Consider the following 23,834-nt stretch of genomic DNA (forward strand, 5'->3'; position numbering starts at 1 on the left):
TTTATTTATCTTCATCGATTTAGAATTAAAAATATAAACTTACCGCATTTTTAAGAAATCTGGGATTCAAATGTATGCTGTTGGACGGAGGTTTGGCAGTCACGGGCCATGCTGGATCCAAAAGACTGATCTGCACATCTATGGCGTATAGTTTCATTTGGGGAAACACCTCATTCCATGTCTGCCGCAATTTAAACATCTCCGCTCGTGTTTTTTCGTCAACCTTGAATGGAGTGTTTTTGTGAGTATCTTTAACAAGTTTCTAGTGCAACGAAAAAAAGAAAAGTGTTATAGAAGCCAAATGTAAAAGGAAAAAAGAAAGGTATTTGGACAATTCCGTCAAAAAATTAAATATTATTGACCTATTGATTATTTCTTAATCATATTAAGTAATTACATCAATAAAAGTATGTTTTACATTCACCTGTGCTAACCTAGTCAAAAATTCCTGTTTGGTACTTTTATTATACAGTGAGCTCGCTTGAGTTGGAATAAATTCATTTTCTCGAGAATGGGTGACTCTGGAGATAAATCCCGAAACAGGTCGATTTTTATTTTTAAATTATAATTCTTTGGCATATATATCATACTAGTGGCGTCATCCACCTGGGCGTGATGACGTAATCGATGATTTTTTTAATGGGAATAGGGGTCGTGTCATCGTGTGATAGCTCATTCGAAAGGTTATTCAATTTATCTATTCACAAATACTAACATGTAAGTAATTTATTTAATGCAAAACACATTTGACTGCTGTCAGTAAATAGAAAAAAAATAATAATTTGGAAAATAAACATGGCTTTTCGCTTAAATTAAATGTTCAAACTGCTAAGCGGCAGGTGGGTGGCAGCTTTAATATTGAATTTGAGCGAAAAATAATATTTATTATCAAATACACAATTTTTCCTGTTTTCGGACAACAGTAAAATGTATTTCGAATTAAATCAATTATATACATTCTTCTTTTTGTCTAAATTAATTTAATTAAAAAATATATTTTTTGGGCGCCCTGTATAAATAATTATGTTAATGTTTATATTAGTGAATAGAGCATTGAATAACCATTCGAATGAGCGATCACACGATCCCTATTCTCATTAAAAAAATCATCGATTTTGTCATCACGCCCAGATATATATGCCAAAAAATTATAATTTAAAAATCAACCTGTTTCGGGATTTATCTCCAGAGTCACCCATTCTCGAGAAAATGAATTTATTCCAACTCAAACGTCCTCACTGTATATCCGACATCATTCTCAAAATCAGAATATTTTCGAATCTTGAGTAAATTTTCTTTATCAAATGAAGAAAAGTCCATTATTTATTTCTTAGTTTTTACTTATATGCTTTCAAACGCGTAAATGTTGTAGTTTGTTATATTAAATATTTAAATAATCAACGGAACTATACCAGTGTAATAAACAAGCCAAACAATGTAGTGGTAATCTAACAATATTTCAAAAATGTTTTGTTTTTCAGCTATTTTTCGATTGCTTATACTTGTAGCAATGACAAGTAACAAGTTTACTCTTAAGACATTGTGTGTAGGTAAATAAGAAAATTAGAATGAATGAAATAGGATTGTTCCCATTAGATGTTTTCGATTTCAGATGAAAATATTTTATTTTCAGACAAAACATTTTTGAAACATTTTTTTTTTGAAAGTAAAAGATAAAATGCATAAAAGCTAGACCAGACTGAGGCAAATGTTAGAAACACAAGGTACTTAAAAAACAAATAATAAGATGACACAGAAACATATAATTTATAAAAAGGTAATCTTATTACTGATAAAAAAATCATGAAAACTGGGCAGAGTAGACTAAAAAAACTAGTGAATATGATACTGATACACATCACCTCTACATTGACTTAATAATCCATATATTAAAAGAATTCAATATAGCAACCCAACCTATCAGTCTAAAAAAAGAAAACATTCAAGATTCATAGTAACGTCAGAATTAAAAAAAAAACTAACAGACACAATACATATTAGAAATGGATTACAGCAGAAAGTACTGTATTATTTACCCTATTTAACAATGCTCTATAGATAGTTATTAAAAGAATAGACCCTTCATACCAGAAGAAAAATGATAACGAAAATTAGTTAGATGCAGTTGAGACTGAGAGTAGGTCAGGATCCGCAAAGAACTGCCAAGCCAAATATGATGATGAACAGTAAGATCAGCCCTAAGAATATTTTTGAATGGAAATCAAGCATTACTATTGATGACATGTTAGAACTTCGAAGTAGTAAAAGAATTTAGATATCTTCAATCACAGTTGATCACAAAGAAAAAGAGGTCTCAGCAAAGATAGCTGCGGGAATAGAGCATTATACCCCATATTATCATTATTAACATCTAAGCTGTTAAAAAGACAACCTAAATTAACACTGCAATGTCAATTATTCGCCCAGTTGTTACATATGGAAATGAAACATATATTCTACATCAGCTGGAAATAAATAAACTGCTGGTATTTGAAAGGAGGTCCTCAGAATGATATTTGGCCCTTAAAGAGGTGAATTTACAGGAGAATGGAGAAAGCTCCGCCTTCATGGTAGTGAAAACATCGTAAGAAATTGGATAAGATTAGCTTATATATTGCTATGTGGTAAGATCAGAGAAATGAGTGTTAAAGACAGTATTTTTTGAGAGACCAGACGGTGGAAGATCAGTAGGCCGTCCCAGTAAAAGATGGAAGGATAATGATGAAGCTGGAGGTAGCTGAAGGTCGTTGAAGATGGAGGTCTATAGTGGATGCGGCGAAGACTCAACCCAAGTTGTAAATTCAGGCAAGAAAAAGAAGATCAAGCATTAAGAAAATTCGCAAAGTAATCAAAAAGTGATGATGGTTTTAGCAATAAGAAAAAAAATAAGAATGCTTAAGAAACTAAGAATTAGTAGAAAATACACTTTACACAACATACCAACACTTTACATACATACACTTTACACAAAAAACAGTCGTTACATAGAAACAATGTTAATCCCATAGCTATATAATCTACACTCTTGGCCAAAAAAATCGGGACACCTTAAAAATGGGTCATTTTTGATGTCTCGAATCACCTAAACCTGTTGTCCGATTTTAGTGATTTTTTTAGTATCTATGTTATAGCCTTATTCTTTAAGAATCTCGATGCAGTAATATTGTTGCTAAACATGTAAATGTCATTATATACCGGGTGTAACAAATATACTGTGTTTTTTCGTCAAAGTTCGGAACACCCTGTGGAATATTCTAGCATTTAAAAAATATTGAAATTAAAACTCAATTGTAGCCTTAGCCTTTCTTAACATCCTGCTTTGTGACTCATTCACTTATGTTGGATAACTAAAAAGTTAGGTACTTTGACAACTAGCCATGTTCTTCATCAATACAGGGTGTTTCTAAATAAGCGCGACAAACTTTAAATGGTAATTCTGCATGAAAAAATAATGACCGTTTGACTTATGAACAGATGTCTGCAAATGCTTCGTTCCGAGATACGAAATGTTGAATTTTTCTTACACACTGACGATTTATTTATTGCTCTAAAACCGGTTGAGTTATGCAAATGAAATTTGGTGAGTTTTAAGAGCTAGTTATTGCGCATTTTTTGACGTACAATTATGTATTTTATATTCACCATTGGTGTGCATACGGGTCACAAAACCCGGTCATATACCCTGTATGCACGCCAATGTGAATATAAAATTTTTAGTTGTATGTCAAAAAATGTAAAATACCTACCTCTTAAAACCTATCAAATTTCATTTGCACAGCTCAACCGGTTTTAGAGCAATAAATAAATTGTCAGTTTGTAAGAAAAAATTCAACATTCCGTATTTCGAAAACGAAGCATTTGCGGACATGTGTTTATCAAGCAAACTGTCATTATTTTTTCATGTAGAATTAACCCTTAAAGTTTGTCGCACTTATTTAGAAACACCCTGTATTGATGAAGAACATGGCTAATTGTTAAAGTACCTAACTTTTTTATTATCCAAAGTGAATGAGTCAAAAAACATAATGTTAAGAAAGCCTAAGGTTACAACTGGCTACAATCATTTACATGTTTAGCAACAATATTACTACATCGAGATTCTTAAAGAATAAGGCTATAACATACTAAAAAATCACTAAAATCGGACAACAGGTTTAGGAGATTCGAGACATAAAAAATGACACATTCTTAAGGTGTCCCGATTTTTTGGCCAGAAGTGTAACATTTATGTCACTTCACAGTTTCACCAAAGCCCAAAGTATTGAGATTTGCAATTGACCCTAACATTAATCAAACCTTAAGGTTAGTATAATGAAAATGTAAGATAAAAAGGTATTAAGAATTAAACAGGATTTCACACTTAGATACTATAGTATTTTTACTACAAAAACGTTATTACGTAGGTAAAAATTTTTGACGTAAGAGAACTGTCAAAACATTAGAATGTGACTTTTCATTATTGCTATGTTTATTATAAATACGGCAATAATGAAAAGTCACATTCTAATGTTTTGACAGTTCTCCTACGTCAAAAATTTTGACCTACGTAATAACGTTTTTGTAGTAAAAATACTATATAATACAATTGAGAAATTTAGTGTTACTATATTATCAAGTTGAAAGAAAAAACTTCTTTTGAAAAAATATAATTACCATGCAGCTTATGATGGTTGTTCTGAAGCTATTTTCTTGTGGCATTTTTATAATCAAGTATATTCAAATGGGAAATAAGCCACAATTTTTGAGAGTAAACTAAATGTAAACCCAAATACTTGCGATGTCGGGATAGTATCACGAGGTTTTTCCTGGTTTTCCCTCGTGATTTACTATGGAATCTCTAACGCGAGAATTTCAGTACCACCGTTGCATTTGGTTGTCTTTTTAAAGACAGATCACATGCTATGATTTTTTGTGGCGGCTATTCTTGAGTTGGGATTGATTTCATGTAATCGAATGAACTATCTTTTAGTAAAGTCGTCCCAGGAACGCAACTCATCAATATTGGCAATATCATTTTTAAAGTCGTCTACTTTAAAATGTATAATACGTGTCTGAATTGCCGATATAAATGAGTCAGATTAAATAAATTATTAGAAGAATTTTTTACTAAGCAACATTTTTATTTAATATTATTTTGTATTTTGACAACGACACCCGACTTGGGCGTCGAAACGTTAATAAAATCATTTTTAGGTAAAATTGTGGCTTATTTCCCATTTGAATATACTTGATTAGCTTATGATGGCTTAACACATTTGCATAAATTGTGTTTGTCTCATATAAAATACAATGATCATTATCCTGCATGATAATGAAAAACCTTCAAAAGAATAACTACTACTTCTCCTCTTCAGGAGACACAAAAGGAATTATTATTCAGTAATATTGGAATATTAAAACAAGTTTTCTTTTTCATTAAATATTTAAAAGCAGAACAAAAAGACTAATTTAGAACATTCAAATTGAATAAGTATATTTAATACTTTTTACCTGTCGAAAATATACCTACATTAAATATGTATCGAGTTTATAGCATAGTAACACTAAATTCTCCATTTATAGTTCAGCTCAAAAATAATTGTCTAAGTTGTTTAATTTAATCAATATCAAAACATGCGAAAGCAGCTTGGCCTTGTTTTCATTCACCTTTATTCATGTGTTACAAAGAAAGGAATGTAAAAAAGGGCAATCAAAAATCCCGCGCAAGTACCAGTACCAGGAATCTAAAAAACTCGTTAATATTCAACTCAGCGGGCTGCTATTATTCGAGGTGTGTAATTCAATAAACAAGGGATCACCTGTTTTATGAAATGATCCCTTGTTTATGCAATTTCACACCTCGAACAATGAGATGAATATTAATGAGTCTCTTAGATACCAGGTAATACTATAACAATAGCAACGGGAATACAAAAATATGTATTTTATTTTGTATAGAAAATGTCAACAAGTATGGACCAAATGTAATTTTAACATACAAGATATGAAGAAAAAACAAGAGAACAATCAAAAGAAAATATTAAAAAATAATGTATTAATGAGTTGTTTCACTACAACAATTATTTTTAAGTCACAATATGTATATTTATTAAGAAAAATGGTACTTACTGCTTTAAAAACTCCTATGAACATGTTCACTATATTGTGATTGAACAACGATGTGTAAATGCCTCCAACAGTTTTCACTATGCAATCAATCAGATAGAGAATGGGAAGTTTGACATCAGTATTGACCTGTGTAAAAAATATACTCACGTTATAGCTTTAGAGTGTCACTTCTAGAACTGTATTTACGAATATACAGATTTTCAAAATTCTACCTACTACTTTAGATTCCAGACACTCTAGATATCTCAGCTCCTTTGCACTTATTTTGTTTAGGTTCACTTTTATACGATGTTTAGTCATATATCAGCTGCTAAGTATGCTTTCTTTTTTAGAGTTGGTCCAGAAAGTTTATATAGCATTACAATGTCAAATGTGAAGAGGATAAGGACCTGTCTTTGAATAATGATCCAAAAATAATGTAAACTAATGACACCATAGAGTTTCTCGGCCAGGGTAATAAGGCAAAAATATACCCTGTTCGTGACACTTCAACAGCCAAAGTACTGAAGAGTTTTTTCGACAGGTAATACCTATAGTAACAAATTGTAACTATTTCCTGCTTAGGATCGGCCGGATATTTTTATTTATAAACAATTAATGTCAAAAAACGGCTCTTTTTCTTTTTTTTTCAAATAAATAGAAAACAGTGAAACTTTTGGTTTTTTTTTGGTACACACATCTTCGAGAGCATGGAAAAAGCTTTAAAATGGCTTATTACAAAGTTTGATATACTCGTTTATTGTTAATATAATTGCGAAAAAAGGTCGAATTTGCAAAAAAAATAATTTCGCAATAACTATTGTAAAAATTAGTGTACAGCTTTGAAATTTTCGTTAAATGAGGATTCTTTGGTGCTAAATATGTGGCAAAAATTTCAAAGCGATTCATTCAATTGTTTAAATTTTATTCAAATTGTTTATCCCATTTTTGCAATAACATAAGTCAGAAAAACTGATGTAAGAACCATTCTACAGGTGTCAAATGAAAGAGTATGAGCTAAATTTTCAAATTGGTTTAAAAAAAGTGAATAAAAAATGGATTTATTAGTAATAAATGATTATTCAAAAGTATCGTCAATTTTTCCTCATAAACTATTTGAATAATTTTTTTTCAAAAGAATCTATTTTTTATGTGCACAACTACTAAGTAGTGTTATGTATATAATTGATAAAAATTGTAATAAATATATATAATTTATTATATAAAAAAATAAAAAGTTTAAGGAAAAATGGACCATACTTTTACATTATTATTTATTGCTAATAAATGTATTTTTTATTCACTTTTTTTTAAACCAATTTGAAAATATAGCTCATGCTCTTTCATTTGACACCCGTAGAATGGTTCTAACATCATTTTTCTCTGACTTATGTTATTGCAAAAAAAGCTGGTACAAACAATGTGAAAAAAATTTAAACAATTCAATGAATAGCTTTGAAATTATATTTGAAAAGTTTCACTGTTTTCCATTTATTTGAAAAACAAAAGGAAAAAAATGCCGTTTTTGACACTAAATTGTTTATAAATAAAAATGGCCGCCAGATCCTACGCAAGAAATAGTTACAATTTGTTCTTATAGGTATTACCTGTCGAAAAAACGCTTCAGTACTCGGGCTGTTAAGTGCCATGGAAAAAACCTTATTACCCTGGACTATTCCTGCTTATGGATATAAAAATAACAAATTCGGGGCCAACACAAGAGACTAAAACGGCTGTAATTATAGTTATAGTTGAAATTCCAAGTGTTTCGTGAGTTTAATAAATGGTAAGAATTATTGGTTCATCTAGATTTAATAGTAAAACACTACCAAAAATGGACTGTACTAATTTAGAAATTCAATACTAAAGAAGATTTAGGAATAGTGAAACTTGGTCAAAAATCAATTGTGGCTCTTAAAAGGCATACATGTTACAACATAGTTAAAGAAAATAGATACATATATAACATGTCACTTGTTAAGAACAATATAATTTAGAACATTCCATTTACATGAATATTTGGAAAAATTAATTCCCAGCTGATTCGTTAGGAACTAGAAAAAGCTAAGAGGTGGAAAAGAGAAAGGCAGAAACTCAGTAAAAAGTATAGTGGTTTGGGCTCATCAAGTTAAACCTAATTTTATCGTCTTCTTTCCCAAAGTACTACCAAGAAATTATTGATTGTTTTTCAGTTAATGTACTATAACTAAAATTGTGGTTAATCTCCAATAAAAATAGTAATTGACATGCCACAAGAAATAGTTCCAGAACAACACTCTTCAGTTCTATTACACACTTACGATCACTAGCTTAGCACAGCTGGATGTCAACTGGAAATTTCAATCCCAATTTTCTTTCTCAACGTACTACAAGAAGATTATTGATTATTTTTCAGTTAACTGGTTTCAGTTCAGTAACTGGTTTGCCAAAGTCACCAAATAAATAACAGACCAAAAATATTATCTTTCTTTTTCTTTCATTTCTTGGCAATACCAGGTCCTATATACAGCTCAAATAATTTTCCACTTTACAAATAATGATGGAATAAATGTCCCTTTACAGTACCACCTGGTTGATCAAACCTTTTGTGTTTCAATGCTGAACAAAAAATACATCTACAGTTATTACCTTAAGGGCATATGTGCAAAATGTCGCCTGTCAAAATGTTCAATGTGTTTTAAATGTATTCATTTTTTTTTTCGAATCCTGAGGAAACTATTTTTGAAATTTTAAACGCAGAATGTAAGATTACGTTATTACCGAGGGCGGTAAGTCCCTGAAAACTTATACACTGCGCATCAGAGAAAACGGGCACCCCAAAAAATAGGTCATTTTTGACGTCTTGTATCTCCTAAACCTGTTGTCCGATTTAAGTAATTTTTTTAATATGTCATAGTCTTATTCTTTAACAATATCGCTGCAATAATATTGTTGCTAGGCAGGTAAATTTTCTTTGTATACCGGGTGTACGAATCAAACTGTGTTTTTTTCTTAAAGTTCGCAACGCCCTGTGGAATATTCTAGCATTTATAAAATACTAAAATTAAAACCCAACGATAGAGTCAGGTTTTCTCAACATTCTGTTCTTTTATTCATTCGCTTATGTTGGATAATGTTCTTCATCAGTACAGGCTGTTTCTAAATAAGTACGACAAACTTTAAGGAGTAATTCTGCATTAAAAAATAATGACAGTTTGCTTGATAATCGTAAGTCCGCAAATGCTTCGTTTCCGAGATACGGGATGTTGAATTTTTTTCTTACAAACTGACGATTTATTTATTGCTTTAAAACCGGTTGAGATATGCAAATGAAATTTGGTGGGTTTTAAGACGTAGTTATGGCACATTTTTTGACATACTACAATTAAAAATTTTATATTCACCATTACCATGCATACAGGTAATATAATCGGTCATAATACCCTTATGCGCGCCAATGGTGAATATAAAATTATTAATTGCATGCCAAAAAATGCGCAATAACTATCTCTTAAAACCTACCAAATTTCATTTGCATATCTCAACCGGTTTTCGGGCAATAGATAAATCATCAGTTTGTAAGAAAAATTCAATGTATAATAGGAAACGAAGCATTGGCGGACATATGTTCATAAAGCAAACGGTCATTATTTTTTATGCAGAATTACTCCTGAAAGTTTGTCGCACTTATTTAGAAACACCCTGTATTGATGAAGAACATGGCTAGTTGATAAAGTACCTAACTTTTGAATTATCCAACATAAACGAATTAATCAAAAAACAGAATGTTAAGAAAACCTGAGGCTATAGTTGGGTTTTAATTTCAGTATTTTATAGATGCTAGAATATTCCACAGGGTGTTGCGAACTGAGAAAAAAACACAGTTTGACTCGTACACCCGGTATGCAACGAAAATTTACCTGTTTAGCAACAATATTATTACAGCGATATTGTTAGAATAAGACTATAAAATATTTAAAAAATTACTTAAATCGGCCAAGAGGTTTAGGAGATCCGAGACATCAAAAATGACCCATTTTTTGGGGTGCCCGTTTTCTCTGACGCGCAGTGTATAACGTTTATTTTAATAAGTTACAGGGGTGAAAACAACGAGAAAATTGAGTGACTTTTAATTTCAAATATCTCATTCAATAGAAACTTTTTGGTTATTTAGAGACTTTCCGCACTCGGTAATAATGCAATCTTCCATTCTGCATTTAAATTTTTCAAAAATACTTATTAGTTTTCTCAGGATTCGCAAAAAATGAATACATTTAAAACACATTCAACATTTTGACAGGCGACATCTTGCGCCTATGCCCTTAAGAATTGTATTCTTCGAAAACCATGTCTTTGAAGAACTAACTAAACATTCATATTTTGAATATTTTTGCTAAAATATTTCCTTTTGTTGTTATGGATTTAAGTAAGTCTCTTATCATCAATATCGAATTAACAACAGTTGTCTCAATCACTTTGTCAATATAGATCTAATTTCAAAATATTTACTGCTAAGTATGTTATTAATACATCAGACCCAAGATATTTTTATATATACTATATAAAAATAAATAATATTTTAAATACATATGTTTTTAAATAATAAAACAGAATAAGTCTAGTGATCTAGTGTAAATATTGTATTTATATGGGATTAAACCATAGTTGATTGTAATAAATATGACACTTCTTTTTTTTAACTACAAGTCAAAGACTACCATAAAAATGTAATTTTTATTATAATCAAGTGTGGTTTAATCCCATACATGTAAATACAATATTTAGCTTGAATATGTCACAAGAAAACAGTTTTAAAACCTCTGTAAGTCTAGTGCTAGTGTAACAATCACATTTTTCTCCCCTCTTTCATCCACAATATCTCCATATAATAACAATTCCTTAACATCAGTTAAAAAAACTACAGTCCTATTTGGATTGTGTTAAAACAGGAGAAAAATATTTTAAATAAGAGGAATCTTTTAAGAACGAGGAATCCTAAGGTATATGAATTCCAATAAAGATGAAAGGTAAGTATATTCATTGAATACATTCGCAACTAAAGATCATCAATGATCCTTAAGAGAACTGGCTACACAATGAGGCACATATCCACTATATTTATGCTCCGTGCTCCTGCGGCTGCTCCACATAGTGGATACGTTTGTACTCCGACAGTGCAAAAGTGCACGCTCCACTGAGTGCTTGAAACAGTGACAGTTTATATGTAGAGGAGCACATACCGTATCTATGGAGCAGTTGCTGGGAGAGCCAAACTAGTGGACAGTGCCTTTAGATCTATTTCATATAAATCTGTTAGCAGTTTGTAATATTAGGTAATGTCTAAGTACTATATTGGCACTCACCAACCTAATCACATGTATAGAAAAATTTATGTTGAAGAAAAGGGCATGAATAACACTTCTGAATCAAAATTAAGCTTGATAATAAAAATCTGAAATATATTCCACACAAGATTTTTTCTGTAATATGAAACAAAAATAGATGAAAAGATAAGAAATACCAATAATGAAAAAAAAATATTAACAATTCTGATGCAAAACGTAGTTTAGGACAACTAGAATGTTGAAAAAATACCAGAAAAGTAGGAACAAGTACATGACACCTCATATTAGGTACAAATAGAAAAAGAAAAACTTAGGAGGCAGTTAAGACAGCACAATAAGAGAAATTAAAAATTGAGAGATAATTGGAGGAACTGCAGCTTTTTTGAAATCTACATAAACTTGATTTAATAATGTCCCACACCAAAATAATTTTACTATGAATTACTAACCAGTAAACAGATATCTAGACTCTTATCCTTTTAAAATATTAACAAATGTAAGCTATATAACTTTCCAAGACCACTCTGTATGTATTGGAGTGTGTATATATGTATACAGAATGATCTGGGAAGTTTGAAAAATCATCATAAATAATAAGAATATTATATATTAAACCCAAAAGTAAAAGTGAAGTGATTTTTTTTAATACTCTTGTGAGAACTAGAAAATAAAAATAACTAAAAAGAGTTCTTATAAACAAAAAAACTAGTAAAAGTTAAAAAGTTTATTGCTGAAATTTACAATCAATATCAATATTATTTGAAATCCTAACACTATGAATGGTCCGGTTTGAGGATTACCTCACAGGTGGATCCTAAAACAGTTTGTAAAATATATACCACACACAAATAGAATCATTCTACCAGAACAAATTGTATACATATATAAAAGTATACACACCTAGCTAATACTTTAGTTTTTAATGTTCTTCATGTTGTTTCCTAACTTCTGACAATATATCTGCACAATATGACAATGACAATAAGGCTTCCTCTGATTTACTTTATTTCATCTAATGTTGATCCAACGTAAATTTAGTTGCCTCAATTAAAAAAACCATATGAGAACTTTTTCATGGATAAAAATTTTGATAAACAACTTTCACTAAATCATTTAGTTAACCTTTTGACTGCCACCCACAATAAGAGATTATTCTCCACATGCCAGCGAAATATTAGACCCATAAGATGAATCATATGAAGAACGCAAGAGGTGCGATGCCGTCACATAAACAATAAAGAAGAATCGTCATTATGCTAGAATTTGGTATGCCGAGGAAATTGGTAAAATGAGTTCAAGCCACCAGGACTCAGGCAGAAGTGCAAGTATGAATCCAAAACCAAACACAAATCCCTTTCAGATAACTAAGGGGCTAAATGGCTAAAACAGGGGGATGGGCTGACTCACAACTCTATTTAATATCTACAGTTGAAAGGTAAAAAGTTGTAACCCACAAATCAACTTATTTCGGGAAGTAGAAATAACGCTTCATTTAAGTAATTTTATAAGGAATTAACCTAATAAAATTACTTAAATGGAACGTTTTTCTACATCCTGAAAAAAGTTGACTTGTGGGTTACAACCTTTATATATTGTTTAATAAGTTGAGGACAGATCGTAAGGCATCACAGAAATTTTGAAGAAAATGCAAAAAAATAGGGCTAGCTGTCAACTAATGCTAGCTGTAGATAAAACTAATGTCCTAATTCAAGCAAGGAAACAATGAAACTTTAAAAATTTGACAATAGACGACACAAATATTGAAGTAGTAAAACAGTTCCCATACCTGAGAATATGAAAAGTGAGGATAGCAGTGAGGAGGACAAAATACTGAAAAGGATAACGCTTGCTATGAAAGCATGTCACAGGTGTTTGGATCCAAAGACACACATAGGGAAGTTAAGTTCAAAATATATGAAACCAAATACAGTGGAACCTCGATAACTCGGATTAATCGGGACCACGACCGATCCGGGTTATCGAAAATCCGAGATAGCCGGAGAATATGGTAAAAATTAATAAAATACGGTATACTTACAGATAAACTCCGTTAGAATTGAAATAACATGAAATATATTTATAAATATGCACAGTATTACCTACTCATTAAAATTACTAAAAAAAACACCAAACCCAAACGTAAGCAGAACAATACCAGACACACAATACTAAAGACCATTGTTTATAAAAGAATTTTTTTAAATAGTCTTTCCTAAACAATGCTGACAGTTTGAAATAAAAAGGAATAGATACTACAGACAGCTGGCTGTTGTTTCTGGGGTGTGTACTATGAGTCATTTTTAATCTCGTGTTCAAATTACACACATAAGTACAGGACACAGAGAGTCTAGACACATTATCTCTCAAATATTATATTACATACATTTTTATTGTTGAAAGGATTGTCTGATAATTAACTATTTTGATTGGAAATAAGCCACAATTAAATTGAAAAATACAAAATATTGAAAATCAAAATGTTTATCTGATGAAAATCGGTCCGGGTTAGCCGGACTTCCGGGTTATCGGGGGCCGACTTATCGGGGTTCCACTGTACCAACATATGGCACAGAAACATGGATCATGACAGAAAAGACAATAAACCTTATTAATACTTTTAGTAACAGATACAAGGATTGCGCTGGGTAGGTCACCTTATAAGAATGGATACTAACAGAACACCTGGTAGAACTCTTAGTGGAACTATGGTGGGATGTCAGCCAGTAGCAGAAGCACAAAAAAGAGGTGGATAGACGAAGTGTCCTGCCTCCACCATTCCTTTCCAGCCAAGGAAAGGGATGCTGGGCAAGGTTCAGCTTTATAATCATAGGAGACCGAGAATGATCTTAAAGAATAGAGATCAAAAGAAAAGTACTGGTGACTACTACATTTTAATGAGATATTAACTCAAAAATTTAATCAAGATTAAGAGTTATACACTTTATCACAAAACATTCATAAAGGACTGACTACAGACTAACATACTTGGGACATATACTCAGTAAAACTAAGAGGCAATAGCCTTCCACCCATCCTAATCAAAAACCTCTCCATTGTGATAATTGCACAATGATTTGCTATTAACCATTTATGAGCATCTTAAAAGGGTAGCCTTAGATCAAAAGTTACTGTACAAATAACATAAGAGCACCTTGATAACTTCACTTGAAAGCTATCAAAGGATTAGACAGAAGTCAGAAGTCGCTCATTAGATAATATCTTCCAATTACAGATCTCTTGCCAACAACATGCAAAGTTCCATATGACCAATATTACTGAACAATAATTGGTCACAGATAATATTGAGAACTCAAAAGTTTTATCCACAAAATGATACAGAAATGGTCATGTAAAAACTCAATATTGTCATTTTTACCCATTGTAGATTAACAATAGTAGATATAACATGAAATTAGCAATTACAATTCACCACAATAAAATAGTTTAAAATTATGTTGAATATCTGTATGAAATCCCCTAGCGAGACCTTGTACTGACCTTGGCCATTGTGAAATTTCTCTAGTTAGATGTATTGTAAATACCAATTATGGATGTTTTTATATTGGGATTTTCAGCAATTTTGATGTGAAATATTAGATAAAATTTTATTCTATGATTATAGTTATGTCATTAAAAATAAATACCACATGGTATACAGAATTTATACAAAAATATGCAATGTTTCATAACAGAATAGTGTTAAGATATGATGAGAGACAAATAATAGCAAACAGAAAAAAGGAGTTTAAAAAGGGGGGTACATGACAAAGAAGAGAGGTATAGAAAATAGAAAAATCTTTTTAATTTGTATTTCATATTCCTAAAGTTGGAAGAGAGAAAATAGGAGCTTTCTCTGATCTTTTATAAGATATAACATCCAAAAAGGCAAAAAGGGTCTGAAGGACACCGCACACATCTTATGGAAAATTTAATGTCACTCTAATACCGAATTTCCACTTATATTTTCCCCCATTTTAACTGCCTATAACTTCTAATCAACTCAAGATAGAAATATGCGGTTTTCGCTGAAATGTTTTATTTTAGTAAAAATTTTGTTTGAATGGATTGATTTTTTTATATGGCTTTAAAAAAACGTTGTTGACTTTTTTTATTGAAACACCCAGTATATTTTCTTGTAAATTGAAAGAACGGTCATTTACCTATCCATCGATATAGTTTTTTAAAATCGGTTGTCAAATGACTGAGCAATTAATTTTTAAAAGGAGAGATGCAATGTGGAAATCACATTAACATAATATCAATTTGCTTAGTTATGTTATTTATTTAGTTTTGTGATATCCATGTTGCACCTCTCATTTTAAAAATTAATTACTCAGTCATTTGACACCCGATTTTAAAAAACTTTATATCGCTGGATAGGTGAATGATTGTTCTTCTAATTTACAAAAAAAATATATTGGGTGTTCCATTAAAAAAAAGTCAACAAAGTTTTTTTCAAAAATCCGCCATTTTTTTCGTAATTGAAAGCGATATAAAAAGCTTAATCCATTCAGACAAAACTTTTACTAAAATAAAACATTTAAGCGAAAACCGCATATTTCTGTCTTGAGCCGTTAAGAAGTTATGGGCAGTTCTTGGGAAGATGGGGGAAAATATAAGTGGACACCCGGTACAATTTACATGAACAGATTCATCTTGAAATTATGATCATTTCATATCATTGCGCCAACTCTGAATTTTAAGTCATAACAGTGTAAATTGTAATTTTTATCGAAATCATATAAACTTTGAAATCCATAAAACTCTCTTATTCATAAATACTATTAGTATAAATTATAGTATCTCTATTTAAAAAACCTTACCCCAACATGAAACTAACCATTATTTCTGGTGCATCACTGGAAGTGCAGTGTAATTTATTATCTATAAGATAAGAGACCTTAATACCTAAAAAAGATTTATGGAGTACCTTTTCACAAAATCTTTTTCCTTTCTCTATTTTGTGTACATATCCATTTGATTTTAGATTTATTTATATCAATTTACAATGATACTAATCATAATTCAGAGTTGGCACAATGCTATGAAATGATTTTAATTTCAAGACTATTCATGTAAATTAGTAAATTTTAATGTATTTGAATGACATTACATGTGTGTGATGTCCTTTCATGTAACATGAATAAAAACTCATGTATTCTAGCAGAAAAGGGAGAAAATACGAATATTCAACTGATTAAATTCACTTAAATAACAATAACCAACTAATGACAGAAAAGCTTATTTTTCATGTTATTTTGTTATGATATTATATCAGATATTCAGAAAAATAACAGTTGTCAACAATTAAAATGTTTATAACAATAGGGAGAACCTAATTAAATCCCTACACAAATATCAATGTTTTGGTACGCATATGTTGTCATGCATATATTGTATATGTCAAATATAAACACCAAATGACTTCGTGTTTATATTTATTAGACAAAGAATTACAATCAACAAAATGTTCACATGAAATTCAAATGCAGTTTGACTATTAGCATTATTGTCGGTAAATAGTAAATACGATGTTGAACTTCTCTGTTAATGACTGTCTTAGGATAGAAATATCAAGATACAATAAACTCACTCTATAACGCGAACTGAAATGGCAGACTAAATACCTTGTTATAAGCTGATCTCGTTACATCAGATAACAACAGTATTGTACATACATATGAATATGTAGTTTTCTAAGACATTAAGGTCCTATAATGAAGCCATTCTGAGCAATACATGATGCTAAATATTGTTTGAATAACGCTTCTGAAAAAGATTAGGTGGATAAACAGGAAGAATTTAACAGATGTTGGGAGTTTATTACATCACTGGCCTCGATAAGCACACATATTTTAGGCATTTCTCTACAAGCAGTGAGGGTCTCTATTTATAGCCATCACAGCTCCAAAAACAGGTAAAGAAACATGTTCTTCGATCCAATTTTCCGTCATTATAGCCAAATATACCTCATTATAGACTATAGAGGGTTATAGTTCAATAGGAACATGTGACACCTAATATACCTTGTTATAAGCGAAACCTTGTAATACCTGTGTTCGTTATAGAGAGAGTATACTGTATTTTCTACATGGGATTAACCACAAATGAGTGTAATGACAATTGGGTGTTTTGTCTATTTTTTTTTAATTGGGTGAAAATGATCTTTAACACAGTCGCTGTCTATTGAAGAGGATGGAACTCGCCTAGGAACCATTCTGTTCATTCAAACGGCACACAGCTGAAGTAACCATATCATGAGCTGAATATTATTTTCACAATTTGTATGGTAGAATTGTTTTAAATGATTTCGATATTGGAAAATAAAACATTAAATAGAATAAAAAATGTAAATGATATTACAGTAATTATGTTTTGTTTAATTTAATCTAAAAAATATCTTCGTTAAACATGCCACAAGAAAAAAGTTTCAAAATCATTTTTAGAACATTCAAAGATAACATAAAAAGTAGATCTACTGCATGTTAAAAAAAATGTAAAGTTGATAACAAATGCATAACATAAAACTGATAAGATTTAAAGCTCAGATTTAATGTTTAACACCCAACGATCTATAAATTAAACCCACATGAGAGTTAAAATCGCTCAAAGCACTGCTAGAACAATATGTAATCAAAAAAGGAGATAAAGACTTAAATAAAACCAATTCTATTAAATTATATAAACTAGACAGATATGATTGAATATCTAGTTGGGAATGAACCAAAAAGATTTATACAGGGTGTCTGCGTAACTTGGAACCATATGGGAAACTTTTTTAATATCTACAGTGGAATATCTTGGAGAACAGTGCCTACGTTCTTTCCGATGAGGCTCCAATAAGAGCCGAAAATCGCGATTCAAGAGACTGGACTGCACTCCGTATTCTAATTGAAAAGTAAGATTGTTTTGCCTTCGCATTGCAACTGAATAAAAATGGTATACATTTTTATTTTATAGTCGTATTACTCCGTAGAGTAACTAGGTGCATTTTTCCGTTGGAACTTTACCAGCTGCAGACGGGGGATGTGAAATGCATAGTGTAGAATTCCTTCCCTCTCGTCGTCACTGCAGCATCCATTTGACTTGCCAATTGTAGAAGTCTTGGAGGTGTCACCAGGAAAGTGTACCAATAAGTTTTCAATTTAAAAATCTTTTAGTAATATTTTTAATATTTTCAATATTAATAATTTACTATTAGGATTGAAAACTACTTCGTCTTTCAATGCCAGATGGCGCTAACCACCTACTATCATCACTTCAGTTGCAATGGGTGGGAAAACCTCTCGATACGAATCAGTTAAAATATGGAGAACAGTGCCTGCATTCCTTCCGATGAAGGCTCCAATAAGAGCCGAAAATCGCGATTCAAGGGACTGGCCTGCACTCCGTATTCTAATTGAAAAGTAAGATTGTTTTGCCTTCGCATTGCAACTGAATAAAAATGGTATACATTTTTATTTTATAGTCGTATTACTCCGTAGAATAACCAGGTGCATTTTTCCGTTGGAACTTTACCAAGATGTAGACGGGGGATGTGAATTGCATAGTGTAGAATTCCTTCCCTTTCGTCTTCACTGCAGCATCCATTTGACTTGCAAATTGTAGAAGTCTTGGAGGTGTCACCAGGAAAGTGTACCAATAAGTTTTCAATTTAAAAATCTTTTAGTAATGTTTTTAATATTTTTCAATATTATTAATTTAGTATTAGGATTGAAAACTACTTCGTTTTTCAATGCCAGATGGCGCTAGCCACCTACTACCATCACTTCGGTTGCAATGGGTGGGAAAAGCTCTCGATGCGAATTAGAATATGGAGAACAGTGCCTACATTCTTTCCGATGAGGTTCCAATAAGAGCCGAAAATCGCGATTCAAGGGACTGGACTGCACTCTGTATTCTAATTGAAAAGTAAGATTGTTTTGCCTTCGCATTGCAACTGAATAAAAATGGTATACATTTTTATTTTTTTAATATCAATTTTACGAAAAAAAGTCATTCTTTATAAAGTGCTCTGCATAGTCTAAAACCAAGATGCAATCATCAGATATCAAATTTTGTCAACAGTATACGAGGTATGTCAAAAAATATGAATTTCGCTCAAGAGCAAACTACCTTTATATTTCAAAATATCAAAAAATTTTATTATGAAAAGTTATTTGTAATTAAAAACCATATTCCAATATGCATTAACAGCCTTCTACTTGAAAAAAAAATTTCTGAAATTTTCCTAAATTACGGATTCCGAACATCATTTTTATTTATTAGACATGTAATAACTCTTTTATTAATAAAAAAAGTTATTCTTCGTAAAAATCTGTGCATGGTCTAAACCTCAAGATGCAACCAGGAGTTATCCAAGTTTGTTAATTTTATACGAGGTGTGTCAAGTAATATGAATTTAGAAAGAAATCTTTGACATTGAATTCTCTTATTTGACACACCTCGTATAAAATTAACAAACTTGGATAACTGATGGGTTGCATCTTGAGGTTTAGACCATGCACAGATTTTTATGAAGAATAACTTTTTTTCCTAAAATTATTAATAAAAGAGTTATTACATGTTTAATAAATAAAAATGATGTTCGGAATCGGTAATTTAGGAAAATTTCAGAAATTTTTTTTTTCAAGTAGAAGGCTGTTATTGCATATTTGAATATGGTTTTTAATTACAAATAACTTTTCATAATAAAATTTTTTGATATTTTGAAATATAAAGGTAGTTTGCTCTTGAGCTAAATTCATATTTTTTGACATACCTCGTATACTATTGACAAAATTTGATATCTGATGGATGCATCTTAGGTTTTAGACTATGCAGAGCACTTTATAAAGAATGACTTTTTTCGTAAAATTGATATTAAAAAAGTTTCCCATATGGTTCCAAGTTACGCAGTATTACCTTCCATTTTAATTTTCAGATCAGAAGAATTTTTTCAAATACAATTTGTCAGCTATATGCTAGAGTGATACAACTCAAAACAGAAAAAGTTTAGACAACAAGTGATTCAAGTTTGGTTGTAACTAATTTTATTAAAATTTTTTTTATTTCTAGGTTTAAGATTGTTATCAAAAAGATTTTTGATGTCAGTCCTTATACTAGAAATAAAATAAATTGAATAAAATTCATGACATTAAAACTTTATATCACTTGTTGTCTACACTTTTTCAGTTTTGAATTGTGCCACTCTTACATGAAGCTGATAATACACTCTAGGGCAAAATTAACCACCCACCTTAAGAATGGGTCATTTTTGATGTCTCGAATTTCCTAAACCTGTTGTCTGATTTTAGTGATTTTTTAGTGTGTTATAGCCTTATTCTTCAACAATATTGCTGTAATAATATTGTTGCTAAACACGTAAAATTTCATTGTATACCGGGTGTACAAATCAAACTGTGTTTTTTTTCTAAAAGTTCGCATCATAATGTGGAATATTCTAGCATTTGTAAAATACTGAAATTAAAACCCAACTATAGCTCATATTTTCTCAGCATTCTGTTTTTTGATTCATCCGCTTATGTTGAGCCATAAAAAAGTTAGGTACTTTAACAACTAGCGTGCTTTTAAATAAGTATGGCAAACTTTAAGGGGTAATTCTGCATAAAAAAATAATGACAGTTTGCTTTATAAATGTATGTCTGTAAATGCTTAATTTCTGAGATAGGTGGCATTAAAATTTTTCTTACAAACTGATGACTTATTTATTGCTTTAAAACCGGTTGAGATATGCAAATGAAATTTGGTGGATTTTAAGACATAGTTATTGCACATTTTTTGACATACAATTAAGAATTTAATATTCACCATTAGCACCCATATGGGCAATCATTGGCAGGCATACAGGTAATATGACCTGTATGTGTGCCAATGGTGAATTTAAAATTCTTAATTGTATGTCAAAAAATGCGCAATAACTATGTCTTAAAACCCACCAAATTTCATTTGCATATCTCAACCGGTTTTAAAGCAATAAATAAATCATCAGTTTGTGAAACAAATTTTAACATCTCCTATTTTGGAAAAGAAGCATTTGCAGACATACATTTATAAAGCAAACTGTCATTATTTTTTCATGTCGAATTACCCCTTAAAGTTTGCCATACTTATTTAAAAACACCCTACATTTATGAAAGCATCGCTAGTTGTTAAAGTGCCAACTTTTTTCCAACATAAGCAAATGAATCAAAAAACAGAATGTTGAGAAAACATGAGGCTATAGTTGAGTTTTAATTTCAGTATTTTATAAATGCTAGAATATTCCACAGGGTGATGCAAACTTTGAGAAAAACAAAACAGTTTGATTCTTACACCTGGTATATGATGAAAATTTACCTATTTAACAATATTATTTATTACAGTGATATTAAAGAATAAGGCTACAACATATTAAAAAAAATCACTTAAATTAGATAACAAGTTTAGGAAATTCAAGACGTCAAAAATGATCCATTTTTAAAATCGGCAGTTAATTTTGCCCCAGGGTGTATATCAAAACAAATTCTATATTATGATACACTAGTCAAACTACATTTGAAAATATAGAAACCATTGACTTAAGTAATGTGAAAATGAGAATTATCATAAACCTTTCCTTGAGGGAGTTTTATGGAGTTTTGTCCACAAAAGTGAATGTGCAATGTAAAAATACATTGTTTACTTTGAAAATATTTATTGAAACTTTCATATAATCTTTAAGACACCTTCAATAATATGTATAGGCCCATAATTTACCTTCAAATTATTGATAAGGGGCATGTATTACATTATATAATAAGTTATTGAAATATTAACAAATATAATATGGTTTATGTGTTTGTTCATATTGTTCATCACCAAGAAAAACTGTTAAATAATCTGATAGAATAGAGCATATAGTGCATAATATGGATTCAAGAAAGTTTTACCATCAACCACAGTCACAAGGAGATTGAAAATATTGATATACAGAACTTTTATAAAGCCTGTACTCACTTATGCCTCAGAAATGTAGACAATGACAAAAAACGACGAAGAATGTTTAGGCTGTTTTAAATGTAAAATTCTCAGACATATTTGTAGAGACGTATATGAAAACAAATTATAGTATAGGTAATATAATTTTGAGCTGTACTGGCTTTATACTGAACCTCGTATTGGTAGTTCCATCAAAAGAAACAGTTTGCAGTGGCTAGGCCACTTATAGAGAACAAAAGATATAGAGCCACCAAAATACATTTTTATAACCAAAGACTGGAGAGAGTGGGAAGAGGCAGGCAGAGAGCACAATTTAAGGACCAGGTGATTAGAGAAGAGTATATGTAATAATTGGAAAACCTAGTCATAGGATAGGAAAGAATGAGCTGATCGTAGAACAGGATAAGACCCACTATGGGTTGTAAAGCCAGTGATGATGATGAATCACATATAAATCGATTAAGTACTAGTTATTTAAATTATCAATAAAAAGCTTACAGACCACTTATAAGAATGTCCATCATCCCCATCACGTAATTCAAATGAGAGAAGCACATTGGAGAATGTGACCCAAAAAATAAATATAGAATCAAAATCAATGGATATTGTTACTGATTTTGCAAAAGTGAACCTGCTGAAACTATAACTGTCAAAAGAAATGAGATATCTTGGTGTCGGAATCACTGGTTAATTTAAGTCTAAAGGAACCAATTCGTATTGTTAGAATAATGTTAGTTAGGATAAATATAAGAAATTATGATTCAATATAGTAACTATACCGTTACTACACGATAAACCATACTACTGTTTTAAAATTAATGAGGTTATTTGAAAATTCCCCCTACTGAAGTTACTTTATTATGAGCCCCACATTTTAGTTAATAACAATAAAAAAATATAACCTTTGAGAGATGTTCTTCAATTGCTTCAACGATAACAGGGGCATTGGGTGAGTTTTCTTCTGCCAACATCGTAAGCACATTTATCAATGGCCTACTGTTGAAGGTAAGGTCTGCCAAACTGGACATATACTCAGCCTTTATCTCCTCTGAGGAACTCATCTTGAAAGCTGTTTTTAATGTTAAATATCACAGATAACCATCCGATTGGACAAGCGAAAATTCTGTAATAAGAGGAAACAAAACTAAGAATACAAAAATTGAAAGATAAAAAAGCACAGTTTGTAAAAAAACGTTTTGATCATAGGATGGATGTTAAAACACATGAAAAATGAAGCATTATTTCACAAATTAAGGAGAAATCAAGATCAAGGGATTTCATTAAAAATATCTGTTATGATTTGTTATTAAGCAAATAAAATTCAGGGCGTGTCTGCAACAGTTTTGTTTAAAGTTCTGCTCGTCGCAAAAATAGGAAAAGGGCGGAAGCGTGGCATTTCATGAAATGGTAGGAAATAATTGTTTGCCAATTATCACACATCTTCCAAAATACATTTTATAATAG

At 30.8% G+C, this 23,834-nt stretch overlaps 1 protein-coding gene across 2 annotated transcripts in view; it reads right to left on the bottom strand.

Annotated features, from left to right (window-relative positions):
• The window catches only part of LOC114331281 (pre-mRNA cleavage complex 2 protein Pcf11), a 48,897-nt gene that overhangs the window by 24,548 nt on the left and 515 nt on the right, over positions 1–23,834 (bottom strand). The window contains exons 2-4 of one of the 2 annotated variants that reach the window (XM_028280801.2): positions 23,273–23,493; positions 6,109–6,234; positions 44–223 (exon numbers count right to left, since the gene is read on the bottom strand). In XM_028280801.2, coding sequence (XP_028136602.1) covers positions 44–223; positions 6,109–6,234; positions 23,273–23,431 — 465 coding nt within the window. In that variant the 5' untranslated portion in view covers positions 23,432–23,493. Of the gene's footprint in view, positions 1–43; positions 263–6,108; positions 6,235–23,272; positions 23,494–23,834 lie in introns of both variants that reach the window. The other variant, XM_028280800.2, reaches the window with a different exon arrangement.

Source organism: Diabrotica virgifera, chromosome 1, assembly GCF_917563875.1.
Source record: "Diabrotica virgifera virgifera chromosome 1, PGI_DIABVI_V3a".
NCBI classification, from domain to species: domain Eukaryota; kingdom Metazoa; phylum Arthropoda; class Insecta; order Coleoptera; family Chrysomelidae; genus Diabrotica; species Diabrotica virgifera.